Source organism: Dromiciops gliroides, chromosome 2 (assembly GCF_019393635.1).
Source record: "Dromiciops gliroides isolate mDroGli1 chromosome 2, mDroGli1.pri, whole genome shotgun sequence".
In the NCBI taxonomy this organism is placed as follows: domain Eukaryota; kingdom Metazoa; phylum Chordata; class Mammalia; order Microbiotheria; family Microbiotheriidae; genus Dromiciops; species Dromiciops gliroides.
The window spans coordinates 110,094,656-110,111,585 of NC_057862.1; the positions used below are offsets into that span (position 1 = coordinate 110,094,656).

Consider the following 16,930-nt stretch of genomic DNA (forward strand, 5'->3'; position numbering starts at 1 on the left):
GAGGAAGCTGGGGCATGGAGAAGGCAAGGTGATTTGCCCAAGGTCACACACTGAGTTACTGGCAGAGTTAGGAAGCCCTCCCTAGAACCAAGGTCTACAGATTCCCAGTGGCTCTTTTCACTAGGCCAGCTTTTTTTTTTTTTTAAAACCTTTTTTGTGTCACAGACTCTAAAACCCTTCTCTCTTGTCTGACTGGTTAGTTCTAAGACGTTACACTGGTACAACAAGCAGCCTTCCATTTGGCCCCTACCCCCATTCCAAACTCACCTTCTCTCCCTAGCCCAGCCCACTGGGTAGCCCCAAGGAAAAGGAGGAGGCTGCTGGGGCTGGGGCATTAGGAGGAGCAAAGAAGTCTGCCATCATGTTTATTAGAAGGTTGGATTTGGGTGTGTGCTCTAAGACGGGTTACAGAATAAATACCTGTGCCTTCAGAACAGGAAGTCCACGTTTTATACAAAGTGCTCATTACAGGAAGTTGCAGCGTCAAAATCCGGGAAAGGAGTGAGAGCTGGGCAGCCCTGCCCCCACTCCCAGCCCCTAGATCTCAACTAGGCCTCTCTCATTATTATTGGTATTTGTCATCATTGTCAGAGTCCAGGCCTGTGGTCAGAGTCCCTTCCTCTCCCCCTGTCCAGGGCATGGAGGGCTCCGGTTATTCCATTATGTCCATAGATCCTGCTCTGTGCCCAGAAGATGCCAAAAGCTGTGTGAGAAGTGGCCTTTGAACTCAGGGAAAGGGAAGGGGGAAAAATCATTCTTGGCTTAAAAAAAAAAAAATTCAACAAAAAACACACACAATCTACGGGGTCATCTCTTACTGAATCAGTGATTGACCTTCCCCAAAGAAATTGAAGGTAGAATCAGCCCAGCAGGCACCAGCCCCTCCAGCCACAGCCGGGCTGGGTGTGGGGGGTAAGGGGGGGGGGGCGCACCACAGATCCTTCCAGCGGAGGGGGGGCCCAAGGAAGAGGGGCAAGGAGGGGAATAGAGAAACAGAGACAGAGAGACACACCCCTCCTGGAGTGAGGCACCTTCAAAGCTAGAGAGAGCCCCAGCCCAGACCCCCAAGTCCGGTCATCTTCTTGGCTTCCAGCAAATTTGTATAAAACCTCCCTCCCCCCCCCCCCCCCCGAAAATGAAAATAAAAATTGAAAGAAAATGGGAGGAGGGGGAGAGAAGCCATCAAAGGAAAGAGGAAGAACTGGGGCTGCATAATTGAGGGGCTGGCTGGGGGGGGCCCAATAGCCTCCCCCCAACCACCCCAGCTAGCCCCGGTGTTAACTTGTGACGTAGTGTTTGGTGGACGGCTGACCGTACACCCTGTAGAAATCCTGGTGTCCAGGCTGTTGGGAGGCATCTATCCAGTCTCTGACAGCCAGGCCTGGGAGTGACTGAGGGACAGAGGGGGCAGGTGGGAGTGGGTGTGAATACTCCTGCGAGGGCACCGTCCAGGGGAAATGGCCAGAACGGGGATAGGGCTGGTGGCTGCCGTGGTTCGACACAGAGGAACAGTAACAGTTGTCCACGGAGCAGACGAGGATCTTGCGGCCCCCATACTGGGGGAGCACTGGCTGCTGTGGGGCCGTGCTGTTGGCGTAGTGTGATGGCGTGAACACCGAACTCGAATGGACAGGTTGTGCCCCTCCTGGAAGGGCCACAAGGTGCTGAGTGGAACTACAGGGCCCCAGTTGGCTCGACTGGCCCTCCCCGGCTGAGGCCGGCTGGCCCACGAACTGGCTCCCTACGGGGCCTGCTGGGGACTCCAGGAAGCTGGCCTCGGGAAAGGCCGTCTGGTGCTTGCGCTTCTCTGCCCCAGAGCCGCTGTTCACACCACAAGGGTACAGAGGGACCGTCTGCAGAAAGGGCACCGGGGTGCTAAAGGGGCCTGTGGAAGAGAAGGCAAACTGAGGTTAGTGGTCACTTTAGGGGAGGGAGGGGGTCACAGAGAGAAAGGCCACCAGTCCACCTTGAATGGGTTAAAAGACTACTGGATGACAGGCTGAGTCAAAGAGCTCAGACCAGCAGGAGCAATCAGTGAGGAAGGGCCCTTCGTCCCCATGACCAAGCCCCACCAGGGCTACTGCATGGCCACAGCTTTGGGGCACCTGTCCTTACCTTCCAGCAGTTTCCTCAGCTGTTTCTCTTTCTTGGAGATCTCACTCAGGAAGAGTTTGGAGTTGAGGTGGCCAATCTTGGGAGGGGAGAGGCTGCCCCCTGTGCAACTCTGAGTCCTGGGGGTGGGGGTGGGGGAGAAAAGTGGGTATCCATCCATTGTAAGGTGCCTTTGCCCCGCCTGTGACCGACGTATCCCCAGATTTTCAGCCCTAGAGCTTTGAGGGGACCCTTCCCCCCCCCCCCATTCTCAGCCCCTGGAAGCAAGGACGCGCGCTTACCTATCCATGAGGATCTTCACAGACTTGGTGTTCTGAAGAGAAAGAAAAGGCGGGACAAGGTAAGGCGCGGGCACCCCTGCTCGGGGGCTGCTTGTCAGGTGGGAACCCCCCTCCCCTCCCAGGTAGGAATGTCACTCTTCACATAAACTCCAGGCTGACTGTATGGAAAGAGCTGACTAGGGACTGCAGGCCACAACAACTCAGTTACATCCTGGTCTAGCCTCAGTACTGACCAGTTCCTTCCTGTTTTAGAACTCACCCTCCTAGAACCTTAGGCAGCTGGTGGTGCCATGTCAGAACACCAGCCCTGGAGTCCAGAAGAGCCGAATTCAAATCCAGCCTCCTATACTTATTAGCTGTGTGACCCTGGGCATGTCACTGAACCTCTACCTCAGTTTCCTCAACTGTAATATAACAGCACCTACGACACAATGGTTGTTATGAGGATCAAATGAGCTGATACTTGTAGAAAGTGCGTAGCACGATGGCTGGCACACAGCAGGTGCCCTCATCATGTGGTTGGTGACTCTGAGATTCTAAGTCGCTGGAACCTGTAGCCACCTGTCCTCAGTCTCCCTACCCGGCTCCGCCCCCCTAGTGCTCCCTAGTGCAAAGGGCCTCTCCCTGCCCTCCTCCCCCACCTTCATGAAGCTGACGTCCTCCGTCTTGTCAAAGACGAGCTGCACGGAGCTGAGGAGCTTCTTGGCCTCCTGCATGCGCTCAGTGAGGTGCAGGGCCTGCGCTGCGTTCTCATTGCAGAACTTGGCCTGGGCCTTGTCCAGGATCTCCATGCTCTGCCGAAGGTCCTCATCTAGCAGCTGGTGCAGCTTCTCATACTGCAGTCTTACCTCGTCCTTCAGCTGGCTCACCTTCTCCTGCAGCCAGGGACAGAGAGGCCCCGTGGTCAGTGCGGAGGCCGGTCTGCACCCTGCCATTCCTTCACACTCCTTGGTCCTGCCTGTCCTTCAAGGTCTACCGCAAGCCTCTCCCCCCCAGAAAGCCTCCTGGGATGCTTGAACAGCCCAGTAACCTCTCCCTTCTCTGCAGAGATCACACCTTAGGACGAATTCCATCCCATCCTGCCCTTCTGGATGTCAGGTACCCCTGCAAAGGCAGAGACAGAACCTCTGGCTTCCTCTAGCCTGACATGGGTCTACACACACAGAGGAACTTGTGTTCAGCTGCTGCCTGTGGCCTGACTGGGAGAGGGGCCTCCCCCCCCATTCTAACGGTCCCTAAGGGGGCAGAAACACTATCCTTGCTACTCCCGACAAGGGGACCCTGCTCCCCTCCATACCTCCACCAGCCGCTTATCGGACTCCAGTTTGTAGAGCTGGTCTTCAATGTCCTGCTCCCGCTCCTCGAGCCGGTCTTGTTGCTTCATGAGCATCTTCTGTAAGGAGGATTGGGAAGGAGAGCACTGTCACTTGGGGAGGACGGAAGGAGGGACGGTTAATCAGGAGAGATCTGGAAAGCAACAGCTTCTTTCAAAGGGACTTTGTAATCTCTCCCCCTTACTCTTCTTCCACACCCTGGGCAGGAAGGGACCAACTGCTTCCAGAGCCTCAGCAATCCCTCCCTCCAACTTCCAACCTTAGCTACTCTTTCCATCCTGGTGGTCCTGGATATGGCACAACCCACACACAGCCAGGATAATCTCCAAGAGGGGAGGGAGAGGAAGAATTTGGGGGGGTGGCAGGACAGAGGGAGAGATTAAAGCTGGAAGGAACAAAATTTAGTCCAACCACCTCCTTTTACAAGTGAGGAAACAGACCCCAGAGGCCATAGTTCCTTCAAGGCCACACTTCTGCTACTTCCTAAAGCACCGGGCCAAGATGATGACCCTTCTCATCCAAGATTCCAGCTTTGGCTCCTGCTCTGCTCCCTGCCCCCACTCCAGGCTCTCCTCTCTTGTGGGCCCGAGTAGTCAGAAACCTGTGGTTCTCTGTCCCATCCCATCGCTCTTAGCTTTCCCCAGTCAGAAGACGGGCCTAGTTACCAGAGCAGCCAAACCAGGCAGCCTTCTGCCGAGGAAGAGAGCATGGGGAAGGAGAACCCCAACATTCATTCCTCTTAGACTCAGGTGAGCCAGGAGACTTTGGTGCATGCCCAGCACCGCCCCCCCACACAGTCACACATCTATTCCCCCACTGCTTGCAGCCAGATCACTTGTCTTCAAACCAAGTTCTCACAATACCATTTGTTTCTCAAGATAAAGTCCAAACCTGCCTGCTCCTATACAATCACAACATAACCTTCTTTCCAGTAGACTCGCCACTCTCCCCAAACACAGCTTGCACATTTCAGTGTCTGTCTTTGCTGCCTAACAAATACCCTTCCCAAACCTATCCAAATTCAACCCCACGGATCACTGACCCAGACCAAGTCCTGGAAACCTTCCTTTAATATTTAAACTCAATGGAGTTGAGGGGTTGGAGATGTGGGTTCTAGACCCAGCTCTGATGGGTGACCTGGAGCGAAGTCACTTCTCTCTGAGCCCAAAAGAGCACTGGAGTGGCCAATGAAGGGGTTGTGTGACTTACTACTCTATCTGTGACCTCTCTCCAACCAATCAGGTGGCATTTTAAAATGATAGCCTTGTTTTAATTATTCTTGAAATGATGGGTATGAGGCTGAGGACTACGAGGCCCCTAAGAGACAGTGGTTCCTCCAGTATCACCTTCCATAAGTGGCTAAACACAAGGAACAGACACATATAGGGGGTCAATAAGCACTGGTCCAATGAATAAGGCCAAGATCACTTTAATTAATTATTAACTATTCCAGAAGAGGAAGGGCAGGTGAGAATCTGCAGGCAGGCACAGGCGCCTTAAGTCTTTCTTACTCACACCCTAGTCCAATGGTGTCAAACTTAAATAGAAACTGTACATAAGAATCTCAGTAAGCAGCACACCGACTTAGAAAACTACATATTAACATTATCTATGCTCTCTTTCATTTTTATTTATTCTGTTAAATGTTTCCTAATTACATTTTCATCTGGTTCAGGCTGCACTTGGGAGTGTCCACAAGCCTTGCTGCTGAAGGCTGCTGGTTATGGTTTTCTCCTACCTCAGATTTCTAGTTCTGGGTTGGTCTGGTGCTAACTGGTACTATTGGAGCTCCCCCTCCTTCCCTGATGGAGTCTGGGGCCAGGGGGCAGAAGAACAGCTGCTAACTCAGGACCCCATGCCCTCTTTAGGCCCCCTCAGCTACTCCAAGCTCTTTTTACAAATGAGAGTCTGAGAAGTGAAGGGATTTGCCCAAGTGGGTTGTGGTGAGATGATGAGACTCTACATAGAGTCCTTGAGCCTCGGAGCTGGGCGGGCCTCACAGACCATCTAGATGCAATTGTCTGGTGAGACCTAGTGACCCCTTCTTGGAATCAGGAGTTGTTGCCTATGTTCCTAATGGAAGGAACAGGCCAATTCCCTATCACAGGCTCATGGGCTCCCTGAAATCTAGCCCTAGACTCCCATAACCTGACTCCAGGTCACAGTCAAGTTTGTGCCTTTATCTGGTACTTCCATTTTGTGGAGGAGGAAACTGAGGCCCAGAGAATGGAAGGATTAAGACCAGAACCCATAGAAGTGAATAGGTCCCCAGAGAGCCAGCTGTAAAACAGCTGGGGCTACGTAGCACATTCATATAATATAATGGAGAGAGAACTACTCCATTTTATGCCAAATCCTGGCTCAGTTACTTTCTTCCTGTGTGATCTTGGGCAAATCACTTGATCTCTCTGGGCCTCGGTTTCCTCAATTCTCAAATGAAGAGGCTGGATTAGATGACCTCTAAGGCCTGTTCTGTTGTTTAAATTTCTGACCCTAAGTGCTCCTGCCTCCAAGATCAATATGATTTCTTTTTTTTTTATGTTTTATTTTTTATTACATATAAGGTCTTTTATTTTTTCCGTTACATGTAAAGATAGTTCTCAACTTTTGTTTATCCAAGCTTTACAATTTCAGATTTTTCTCCCCCCTTCCCTCCCCCCTCCCCTAGGCAGCAGGTAATCAATCTGATATAGGTTATATCTATATATCTATATACATATATATATACACACACACACACACACACACACACACATAATAACATTAATCCTATTTCTGCATTAATCCTGTTATAAGAGAAAAAATCAGAGCAGTGATGCAAAACCTCAAAATAGAAAAAAAAAAAACAATAGCACCCAAAACAAAAGAAATAGTATGGTTCAATCAGCATCTATACTCCACAGTTCTTTTTTTTTTTTCCTTGGATTTGGAGATCCTCTTCTATCATGAGTAAGATCAATATGATTTCAATTCACTTACAACCTAACAAATGAGAACCCCTCCACCCCATTAAAAAGTAATCAAGTGGGGGGCAGTGGATAAATCACCGGCCCTGGATTCAGGAGGACCTGAGTTCAAATCTGGCCTCAGACACTTGACACTTAACTAGTTGTGTGAACCTGGGCAAGTCACTTAACCCCAATTGCCTCACCAAAAAAAAAAAAAGTAATCAAGTGACAGTGAATGCTCCTGAGTCCTGGTCTGGCCCCCTCCATGTTACAGATGGGGTAAGAGGCCTAGTAAGGAACCAAAGGAAAACTACACTAGGAAACAGTGAGATGAAGAGTAGGCTTGCTTTTCAACTCCCAGCTTCAAAGGGTCCTGACCCAGGCCAGAAAGAAGGAGCTGAAGTCTCTCCTGGGGCCAGCTGCCTGAGTTGACCCTCAGTGTATCTCCTTTGAGAACCCAACCCCAGCCACTCCCTGCCCCCATACCATGCAAAGTGGACACTGCTACTGGCCTGCGGGTCAGGTCCCAAGAATACAACTTGAGGAAAGGGAGGGAAGTGGGGGATGAAGCTTTTCCCAAAGCCTTGTAAAAGCTGCCCAGAGAGAGGGAGAGAAACAGGATTATCAGGGCTCAGGCCTGGCTTGGCCTGTCTCACACACAGACCTAGGCAAAGACTTTCTATAGGCCCCCAGGGCTGCAGTGGGGGAGAGGGGGCCCCAAAGAGAAGGAGGCCCAGGACTTCCCCCTCCCGACCCCCCACGGGAACAATGGGCCTTTTCTTCTAGAGGGGACCTTTGGCCCACAAACTCCTACTCAGCAGGGCCCCTAGCCCGGCATCCTCCCCCAGCCTCAGGTCAGCCTAGAGCCCTTGCTGCTGCTGCTACAATCATCTCCCCCCCCCCCCAATTACTCTGACTAAAGCCCCTTAACCCTTGTACATGTGTCTGCACAGGCCCTGCCTCAGCACCTCCCCTCCTTTGCAGCTACTTCCTCAGCAGCTGGGGGGGGGGGGGAGAAGGGAAGACAACTAAATATCACAATTCTCGGCCCAAGTTTCTTTCCCCATTGAACCAGGACCACCCCTCACAGGTTGTCTCTTCATCCTGTCCAACAATTGGCCTTGATGGCCAATGAAGTCCCTTTTGACTCTCCAATTTGGGGAGCTACCTGCTAGCCCCATCCCTGTCCTACCTGGGATTCCTTCCTGAACTGCGACCACCTTCCCAGAGTTTTAAAGGTTCCTAGAATGAGAATGTGTAAGCCCCAATATGCTTGGGCCCTCTGGTCAAAGGAATGCTTGAGGGAAGGGACCTTGGGGGGCTCTTTGTCCAGTTCACTGGCCTCTTTATTCTGCCTGCTCTGCCCTAGCCAAAGAGAACTGAAGATAGAGCAAGGATGCTGGCCCAGCAGAAGAAGAAATCAGAAGTGAGAGGACCCCTAAGAGGGGAGACAGGGCTTTCCTTCAAGCAAGTCATCCTTGGGCACAGGAGAGCCCCTCTTCTGCCCACCTGAGCAGCTCAAACCAAAGATTTGCTTTGTCTAGCTGTTCCCCCAGTCCAAGGCCTTCCAAATCTGAGGTTATGGCCAAAGGCTTGGCTTCTCTAGGGACCTGAAATCTCTTCTCTTTAAGCCAGTGTTCCCTACCCTTCATCCCCACCCTGAATTTCCTGGGGTGGCTGATGGTATCACATGGTGAGTGTGATATACTACACTTATATCATGGTCACAAGCCTGTGGGTGTATATATCGAGGCCGCATGCATGGTACCATGGAAACATCGGAGTGGGAGTCAAGAGATCTGGATTCTAGCCTTAGCACTTCCGCTAGTTTGCTGTGTGACCTTGAGCAAGTCACATCCCTTCTCTGGGGCTCAATTTCCTTGTATTTAAGATGGAGTTGACCTCGAAGTCATTCTGTGGTGATCAGATAAGAGAATGTCTTAAGACAGTGTTTTTTTGCTTCATAAACGCACACGTGTAAGGAATTCTTATCAGATTGTTCCCTCACCTCCCCTGCCTGGCTCCTCCCTGCTTAAGAAGGCTCTGAAAGAAGGCATTTATTAAGTGAGCATTTACTCAGCATGGCCAGCATTTCAGGTTCTCTGCTAACTACTGGACATGCGAGGACAAAGGCAAGATCGTCCCAGAGCTCAAGACTCAGGGGGACTCCCTTGGGCCTCCCCTGGCACCTGGCCCGCTCTACCCAACCTGGTCCTCCAAGCAGCTTTTTCTGTGGCATATCAGGGCAGGAGACCACCAAAGGAACTCCCTGTCAAGGAAGAAGATATAAATGTTCCTACTCCAAGGCTTCATACACCCATTTTCCAAACTTTGGTCAGGGCCAGGTGCCTGTTGTCCCAGAGTAAGGGGAGTAGGGGAGAGGGCCAGAAATAACCCCAGCCTTCTATCTCTGGCTTTACTCGCCTTGGGGAGGGAGGTGGGGGCAGGTCTGGGCAGTGTGGGTCAGTCCCAGGAGGGTGGGCCAGCCAAGGGCCCATTTCAGAATTGGGAAACATAGGGTTCCTGGAGGGGAAGGGATTTAGCAGGGTTAAGACAGAGCCAATAACTGGACAGTGAGCTCCCTTAGGGCAAGGGCCAGGCACATAGGAGGGGGCTTCGCGGGCTGATTTTCAGAGATCAGCAAGTGGGCTGCACCAGACACTTGAGCTTGGGGCTTCTAGCTGCCTCTCAGATCCCTACCCCTGCCCCAGAGCCGAAGGACCCAAGCTCCCGGGGTCAACTTGCCAAGCAGGGTTGGGCAAACTCAAACTCCCAGATATTATTCCTAAAGCATAGTTCTAATTACATTATTCTCCTGCTCAAAACTTTCAATGGCTCCCTATTACTTGTAAGTTGGGTTCAAATTTCTTAACTTGGCATTCAAGGCCCCTTCCCAAATGACCTGCCCAGTCTTGAATCATACTACTTTCTTTCACATACTCTTCAGTAATGTCAAACTCAAATAGAAATGGGAGCCACAAACCTATAGTCAAGGATTCCTGCAGACTGAATAACGACTTAGATTTAAAATGTAAAGGTATCCATGTTTTACTGGTTTTATTTTGTTTCCTATCTCCCAATGACATTTTAATCTAAGTTGGGGCATATCTCTCCACTCTAATATGCAATCTAACCAAAGTGAACTACTCTCACTGCATCCTAGAGTCTTGCTGCCATGCCTTTGTTTACCCCACCTTCCTCACCTGCAATTTACTTCAATGGAAATTCTCTCAACCCCTTGGAAGCCCAGCTTAGGTGGCCCCCATCCATAAAGTAGTCTGATCCATCAATGACCCTGCTACCCCCCCTCCCCCTTTGAGTCTCCTTTCTCTTTCTCCTTAAACTGACTACACACCTGTCTTAACAGTGCCTTATTTCCCTTTAGTTTTCTCCCCAACTTCCAGACACACAAAAGGAAGGGGTCTAGCCCAGAGCAGGTACACAGAAAATGGCTGCTGAAGTAAATGGGCCTTCCCTGCCACCAGTAGGGACCTCCAGGTCTTTCTGGGAAGCATGACTGAATGGCCGGACAAGCTGGTCTCTGCAGTTTCTCCACCCTCAGATCCCACTCCCTCAGCTAAGCAGGGCATGGCTCTGCAGGACACTTCCCCTCACACCCCAGCCTCTTCCTCCCCATCTTCTGGGGGCTAGTCTGGGTTCAGGGTAAATCTGCCACCCACACTCAGGTTCCCCTGAGACAGGATCAGTGGGGGAGGTGGGGGCTTTTGAGTTGCTGCTGGAGTTTGTCTGCTGACAGTTGAGATGCCTGGTGAAGGCCTTTGCTATGGGACACTGGGGCTATATAAAAGTTAATAAATAATAATAATAAAAAGCCTCAAGTCAACCTTGAGGAGAAGCAAGGTCAGGAGGGAAATGGGGCCCCAGGGGCTGCCAAGCCAGCAGCGAGTTTGCAAACAAGCCCCGGACTTCAGAACCGGAAGGGGTGGGAGGCAGCAGGGCCCCAGGCCTGGCAAAGTAAACAAAATCACCAGTTCCTTCCAGTGCTCCCCTACCCCCCCCACACACAACCTAAGCTTCCTAACCTCCCCCACTTTCCAGTTCCCCCTGGGACACCCCCGACCCCAAGGGAGCTCTCAGCCTTAGGGCTCACAAACTCTGGCAAAGCTCCCCCCCCCCCTTCCCCATCCCTTCCCACAGACAACCCCCAGAGTAGGAGGCAGGCAATGAGGGGCAAAGACACCCAGAGCCTGGACCCGCCTGAGAGACAGGGAGCCGGTTTCCCAGCTGCAGAGCGGAATTAGCTTCTGCCACGCAGAGTGCAGGCTCTGGGGCAGGCAAACAAAGAGGCAGAGAGAAAGCCCCCCTTTGTCTATGTCTGAATGCCAGCCCGGCCGGGAAGGCTTTCAAAGAGCCAGCCAGTGAGCTGGCCTGGCTGGGCCCACAGCGGGGCCTCTGGGGCTGGCCTTAACCCCTTTTCCAGCTCCCTAATCTGCCCCCCCCCCAATTTCAGTGACTTCTAGTCTCTCCTTTTACATCCTCTATAAATTTAGTCTTCAGGGAATCTTCTTCCCTTTATTCCTCATTGAAGAAGGTCTTAGGCCCACAAAGTCACAGAAAACATAACCTCTCACACATCACATAGATACACAAAATATCAGACACACACACACACACACACTCAAGCGCATACACAGACACAGACACATGAACGCTCTCTCACTCACTCAGACACACTTTCATAGGAAGCATGTGGAATGGGGGTAAGGATGTGACAGCTTCACATGCTGGATCAGCATGATGCTATAGAGGGAAATGTGAGTGCTTGTGTCTTCTGGGTTATGTGCTGCTAATTGTGGTGGGCCCCTCCGACTCATCTACCAGCTTCTCTCTTGTCCTGAAATGGGAAAGGTGGGAGGCCAAACATTCAAAAAAGAAAGGACTAGCTGGAGGACGGAGGTATGAACTCTTCACCAAGCCAAGGCCTCTCAGGTAGGGCATGGGAGGAAACCCTTGGATGAAGGAGCCTGGGAAAACCAAGCCTCTTCAGCCACTCTCTTGTCACCATTGTCTGGGGTAGCTAAGAGCCCAGGGATGGGGTGGAGGCTAACCACTTTTGCTTCCTCACCCAGGGTTACTACCTCCCTCCCTTAAAAAGAGAGAAGGGACTGGGGAACTAAGATGGGGGGGGGGCGGATCTTCATTCCCTCCTATTCCTTCCATCAGAGGGGCTGTGCAAGAACCTTTCTTCCCCCAACTTCAACATGAGCTGTTGTCCCCCCCCACACCCCACTTTCCCACCTGAACCCTCCTTACTCCCAAGTGCTGAGGAAAGCAATTCAGGCTGAAAAATCCTCCCCCTGCCCCCCAGGTCCTGTCTCCGCCCATCCTGCAGAAGGCTCAGTGCCCATGACCACCCAGGGAGACAGGAGCAGGAAGGGAAACCCAGAGCTTTCTCCCAAGCCCCCAGGGCAGTCAGTGTGTGGGGGGTGGGTGTTCTTTCCCCCCACCTAGCCACAAACTCCATACCAAAGAGGAGGCTGAGAGCAGCCTACCTGCCCAAGTCTAGGAGTCTTTATTACACCCCAACCCTCAAAAGAGAGTCAAGAATGGGAAAAAAATGAGGGGTAGGAACCGGGCATGGTTTAGATACCATAAAGCACGTGAAGCCTCCCCCGCCTATTCCAGAGACCTTCTAAACACTCCCTGGGATTTCTACCCAGTCCTGCAGGCACCCCAGAATTACTGAGCAATCGAGCAATCTGAAAAATGACAAGGGCACCCAGCCACCCAGAAATGGGAGCAGATCATTCTCTCTAGCCCTGCCCTCCCCCAAGCAGATTCCCTCTTCTCAGCAAAGGACGGAGCAGAGACAAGAACCCTCCATAGATGCCTCTAACAAACACACAGCCCCCTCCCCCTCCCTTCCTCTAGTCCTTCTGTAAATGTGACCCCCATCCTTTAAATCCGGCCTCAGGGAAAGCAGCAACATTCCCGGATCCTGATGGAAATCCCCCCCACTAACCCAAAATCCGGTGGGGGGAGGGGAAGATGGAATCAACTGGCCTGGGGCTCAGACCACACCGGATGCCCCACAGGCCATCGATTCCCCACACCCCTCGGAACATCTGGCCTCAGAAAGAGCCTGCACATAGTTTATTCCCAGGGTCCCTTCCCAGCCCAGCCCCAAACTCAAAGCCCAGATTTTTAGCCTCCCTCTGGCCTCTTGGGACTCTGTGGCTCCAGGTCAGCTTTCAAATACGGCAGAGATCTGGCATCCCAGGAGCCTTGGAGCACCATCTTCCTCCCTTTCTACCCACCCCCAGCTCACACATTCTGGCAAATACCAATTTCCTGTAGTCCCCTCACACCCTACTCCAAGGACTGACAATGGCCCTACCCCCAACCCACTCTCACCCAGGCCGCCTGGACGGTAGGAAAAGAGGGAGGAAGAGGGGACTAGCTCATCCATAAGGGGTCTAGTAAAAGAGTTGTAGTTGTACCCCCCAACACATCTCACTCCCTCACTCAATCAAGCCTCTCTTCCTCTCTTCCCTCCATCCCCCCCCCCCCAGAGGTCCTCTGGGCGCTGGCACTGGTTAAGGGAGAGTCCAAGCCTGTCTGTGTCTTTGGAGGCCCCCCCTAACTTTAGGGTTGTTGCTATTCCCTAACTCCCCAGCCCTTAGTTCTAAGGCTAAGCCCACAACATCAGGGGTTAGATTTCGCAAACTGGACTCAGCTGGTGGATGGAACTAAAACGGGGCCTTCTGGTCTAGTTCCAACCAGACTCAGGCAGCCTCCAGCCTCGTGGGGCCCCTGGGCCAAAGGCTGAGTTCCTAGGGGCCAATGTTTGCAGCAGGCAGCCCATTCTGAGGCTCCATCTTTCCAGGTGTGTGTGTTGTGTGTGTGTGTGTTTTGTGGTGGGGGAGGGTGTAGTTAAGGGTGAGGACGGACCACCACCAAGCCAACCTGACCAGGAATGTTGTTGGTATGCTTTTCTAATGCTAGGAATGTGAGGGCCAGAGAAACAGGAGACAGCAGGTCTGGCTAGAGGTAGGGGTGTGTGTGGGGGTGAACAAGCGTCCAGCTAAGGGGCTAAGTTAGCAGGGATGCAGATGCTCACAAAATGCCCTGTGTTTTCCATCTGGAGTCTGGCACACACTGCCTACAAAGTTTGGTAGCTCCTGCCTGGCCTCCAGCCTCCCTTTCTTTTTTTTTCAAGAGCCAGTGAGAAGATGCAGGATGGCCTCGGAGGAGGAGAAGAGAGAGCCAGGCCACCTGGGGCCTCAGGAGAGGGGACTCTGTGTGCATACTCCTAACACTATACTCTAAGAGCAGTCAGGGATCACATGCAGGCACAGCTAGAGGGACCACCCCCCATCCCCCATAAAGATACACTGACCTACTCAGAAGCAAATGGACCCAGGTTCCCCTCTTCTGGGGCAGGTGATCACTCACCCCCCCCCCCATGAAGTCTTGGCAAAGTTATCTTATAAGGGTCTCCCCTCCATCTCTTTCTTCCAGTCATATCCAGAAGACATCTTCACCTCTCTACTCCACTACTCACATTCCCCAAGACAGGAGCTAGACATCTTGGCTTTCCTACAAGGCTCTATACCTTTCATCACTAGCTCACTCTCCCTCCTAACCCCTTCCAATCTTTATTAATAGCAACTGCAGAAGCCTCTCTGCCCAGGGCCAAGCTGGGGCAGTCAAAAAGGGAAGAAACAGGGCTCCCTTTGGGAGGGGGAGAGGGTTGAAGAGCAGCTGGAGGCCCTCTCCTCTCCAACACCTTTTTAAGGAAACTGTTCTGTGAAAAGAAAGCTGGGGCTGGATCTACAAATTGGAAACTAATCATACATCAATTTTTATCGATTACTGGCTCCTCCTTCATCCCACTGGATTCTTTATTGCTAAAGAGTGAGTCCCATGAACTGGGTCCAACACAGGAAACTACCGCCCCCCCCCCCATTTTGCAGTCCCCTATAGGGCTTTCTCCTACCCAGGGCCTCATCTGCCCCTCTTTGACCCCAGGTCCCCCCTACCCAACAGTGATTGGTGGGGGGTGAGGGTCAGGAAGAATCAGTCCCCTTCCCCCCAGCTCAGGCCCCCTCTTTATTATTCAACCCTGGGCCTGGGATTGGGGGCTGGGCCTTCCCACAGAGATGGAATCTTTCCATTCCCTCCCTCTGCCACGACTCACCCAGACTCCCCAGACTGGGAACTCTCTTACCCCATGGGAACTGTCCATCCGGGGAAGGGAGGGGGGCACCCCCCCCCAACCTTGCATTTAGGCTGGCCTCTCAGCCCTGGGCCCCAGCCCAAGAGGGAGGCATGTGTGGGGGTGACATTGACAGCCCATATACAATGGGAGGGGAGCGGCTGCAAGGAGCGGGCATCCAGCCCCGGGAGTGAGCTGCCTGAACACCAGATTTCAACGCAGCTCAACCTAAACCTATCAGATTTTTTCCCCTACCCCTTCTGTGTTTAGCTTCTCCTGACGACCTGGGAGGGGAGAAGGCTGGGCTTGGAGAAAGGCAAACAGGGCTCGAGGTGACAGAGACTTTAAAGTTTCGTTCATGCACACGGGTCTGCGCAGGCAGACACTGCCACCCCCATAGAACCTCACTTTATGCCCCTGGCTTTGGATTCTCAGCCTTTCTTCAGACACATAACTCAGTTCTATTCCTCTTCACCTCCAGCAAAAACCCCCAACAACCGGTGTTTCTTAAGGGGCTCGCAGCCCTTCGAACATGCTGCCTTTGTTTACTTCCGCGCTGCCGGGCAGCAGCTTGTCCCAGCTGGGGCAGCAATGGCTCTGGACACTGGTCACACAAACTGTAGCCCCCACCGAAGCAGGCCCGGGGGCCCCGCCAAGGCGGCTTTCCTGCCTCGTCATTTAGGAAGGGGTTTCTCTTATCCTCAGACACCCTCCGTCTACGGAAGGAACCACAGCAGACAAACCCGGTGGTGAGGTCCATTTTGTTTATTGCCTAGGGGAACCAGACAGGCTGGGGTCAAGAGGCCCTCTTCCCCTTGTCCAGTGGCCGGGCAGGCTGGAAGGTGGGGGAGGAGGCAGCCCTGGCCCCCAGTTCTGCCCACGCCCCCACGGACTCCTGCCCTGCGCCAGACCTCCCCACCCGAGTGGAGAAACCTGTCCCCCACCTTTTCCAACCGTCTTCGGGGCCCGGGACACGGGTAGTATACTTGCCCGAATCTCATTCTCCGGATCTCCACCGTCGCAGACAGCGTGGTCCCTGGTGGGCACCGCTGTAGTAGCCAGCAGTACTGGCACACGGCCACCTGCTCGGCCTCGCAGTGGTACAGGCGGTAGGCGTTGTGCTGGCGGCAGCTCCAGGCCCGCACGTCGTCGGCCACCACCAGGAGGTGCCGCGGGCGGATGGAGGGCTGCTGCAGGTGCGACTGCACGTGGGACTGGCAGCAGGGAGCCTCGCAGCCGCAGGCAGACCTTCTGGGCGGGCAGCGGGGGCCGCGGGCGGCAGAACAAACGCAGTGCAGCGCGGGCCGGCGGCTTGTCCACGTGCAGCGCGTTGAACTTCTCCACGATGTTGGAGGTTTGAGGTTCTTCTCCAAGCCGGGCCGCTGGATGTAGGCCTGGTTGCACTCGAGGGCATCGAACCAGGCCGCTGTCTTGGCCCAGGCTTCGCCGATGCAGCCGCGGCAAGGAAGTTGTGTTTGCAGGGCAGCTGCACGGGCTCCACGAAAACGTGCAGGCAGAGATGGGGGCAGATGCGCTCCTCCTCGAAGCAGTTCTTCCAATTCTCCGCCATGGCGAAGGAGGCAGGCTGTAGCGCCCCGGGCCGGGCCTTGGCTGCTGGCCGGGTTCCGGCCTGAGCTTCCTACCCGCGGGCCGGGGACCAGTCCCGTTTAAAACCAAGACGGTCGCTAAAGCGCAGCCCCGCCGCGAGCGCCCTGGGCGAGCCTCAGCAGCGCAAGCCCTCTCCGGGGTTCCGCACTGGCGGGAGGGCGCCCGGCTTCTCAAGGCAGGGGGTGCTCGCCGACGCCGCGGCCGCCTCCTCCCTCGCTGAGTGTGTGGAGTGTTAGCGGGCGGAACTGGCCGGAGCCCGGGGCACGAGCCAGGGATGGGCCTGCCCAAGTCCAAATTCCATCCACGAAGCCGCGGCCGCCGCCTGCGCCTCCCCCGCTCCGCTCGTCCGCTGACATTGGGGCGCGCCCCGCAGCTGCCTCCCCGCGAGCCGCACACTTCCCTTCCTCTCTCTGGCTGCCGGGATTCGGGGCTTCTCGCCGGCCGCCACCCCGCGCTCCCGGCTCCTCC

The 16,930-nt window shown here is 53.8% G+C and overlaps 1 protein-coding gene across 1 annotated transcript; it reads right to left on the reverse strand.

The window, feature by feature from the left end:
- Positions 1-334: 334 nt before the first annotated feature.
- On the reverse strand, positions 335-16,566 carry TRIM8 (tripartite motif containing 8). Its single transcript, XM_043981737.1, is given in 11 exon segments — positions 335-1,885; positions 2,116-2,231; positions 2,394-2,425; positions 3,035-3,268; positions 3,691-3,786; positions 15,845-15,886; positions 15,888-15,911; positions 15,913-16,089; positions 16,091-16,209; positions 16,212-16,317; positions 16,320-16,566. Coding segments are annotated over 11 exon segments (1,659 nt in total). The 5' UTR covers positions 16,425-16,566; the 3' UTR covers positions 335-1,277.
- Between the last annotated feature and the right edge of the window lie 364 nt (positions 16,567-16,930).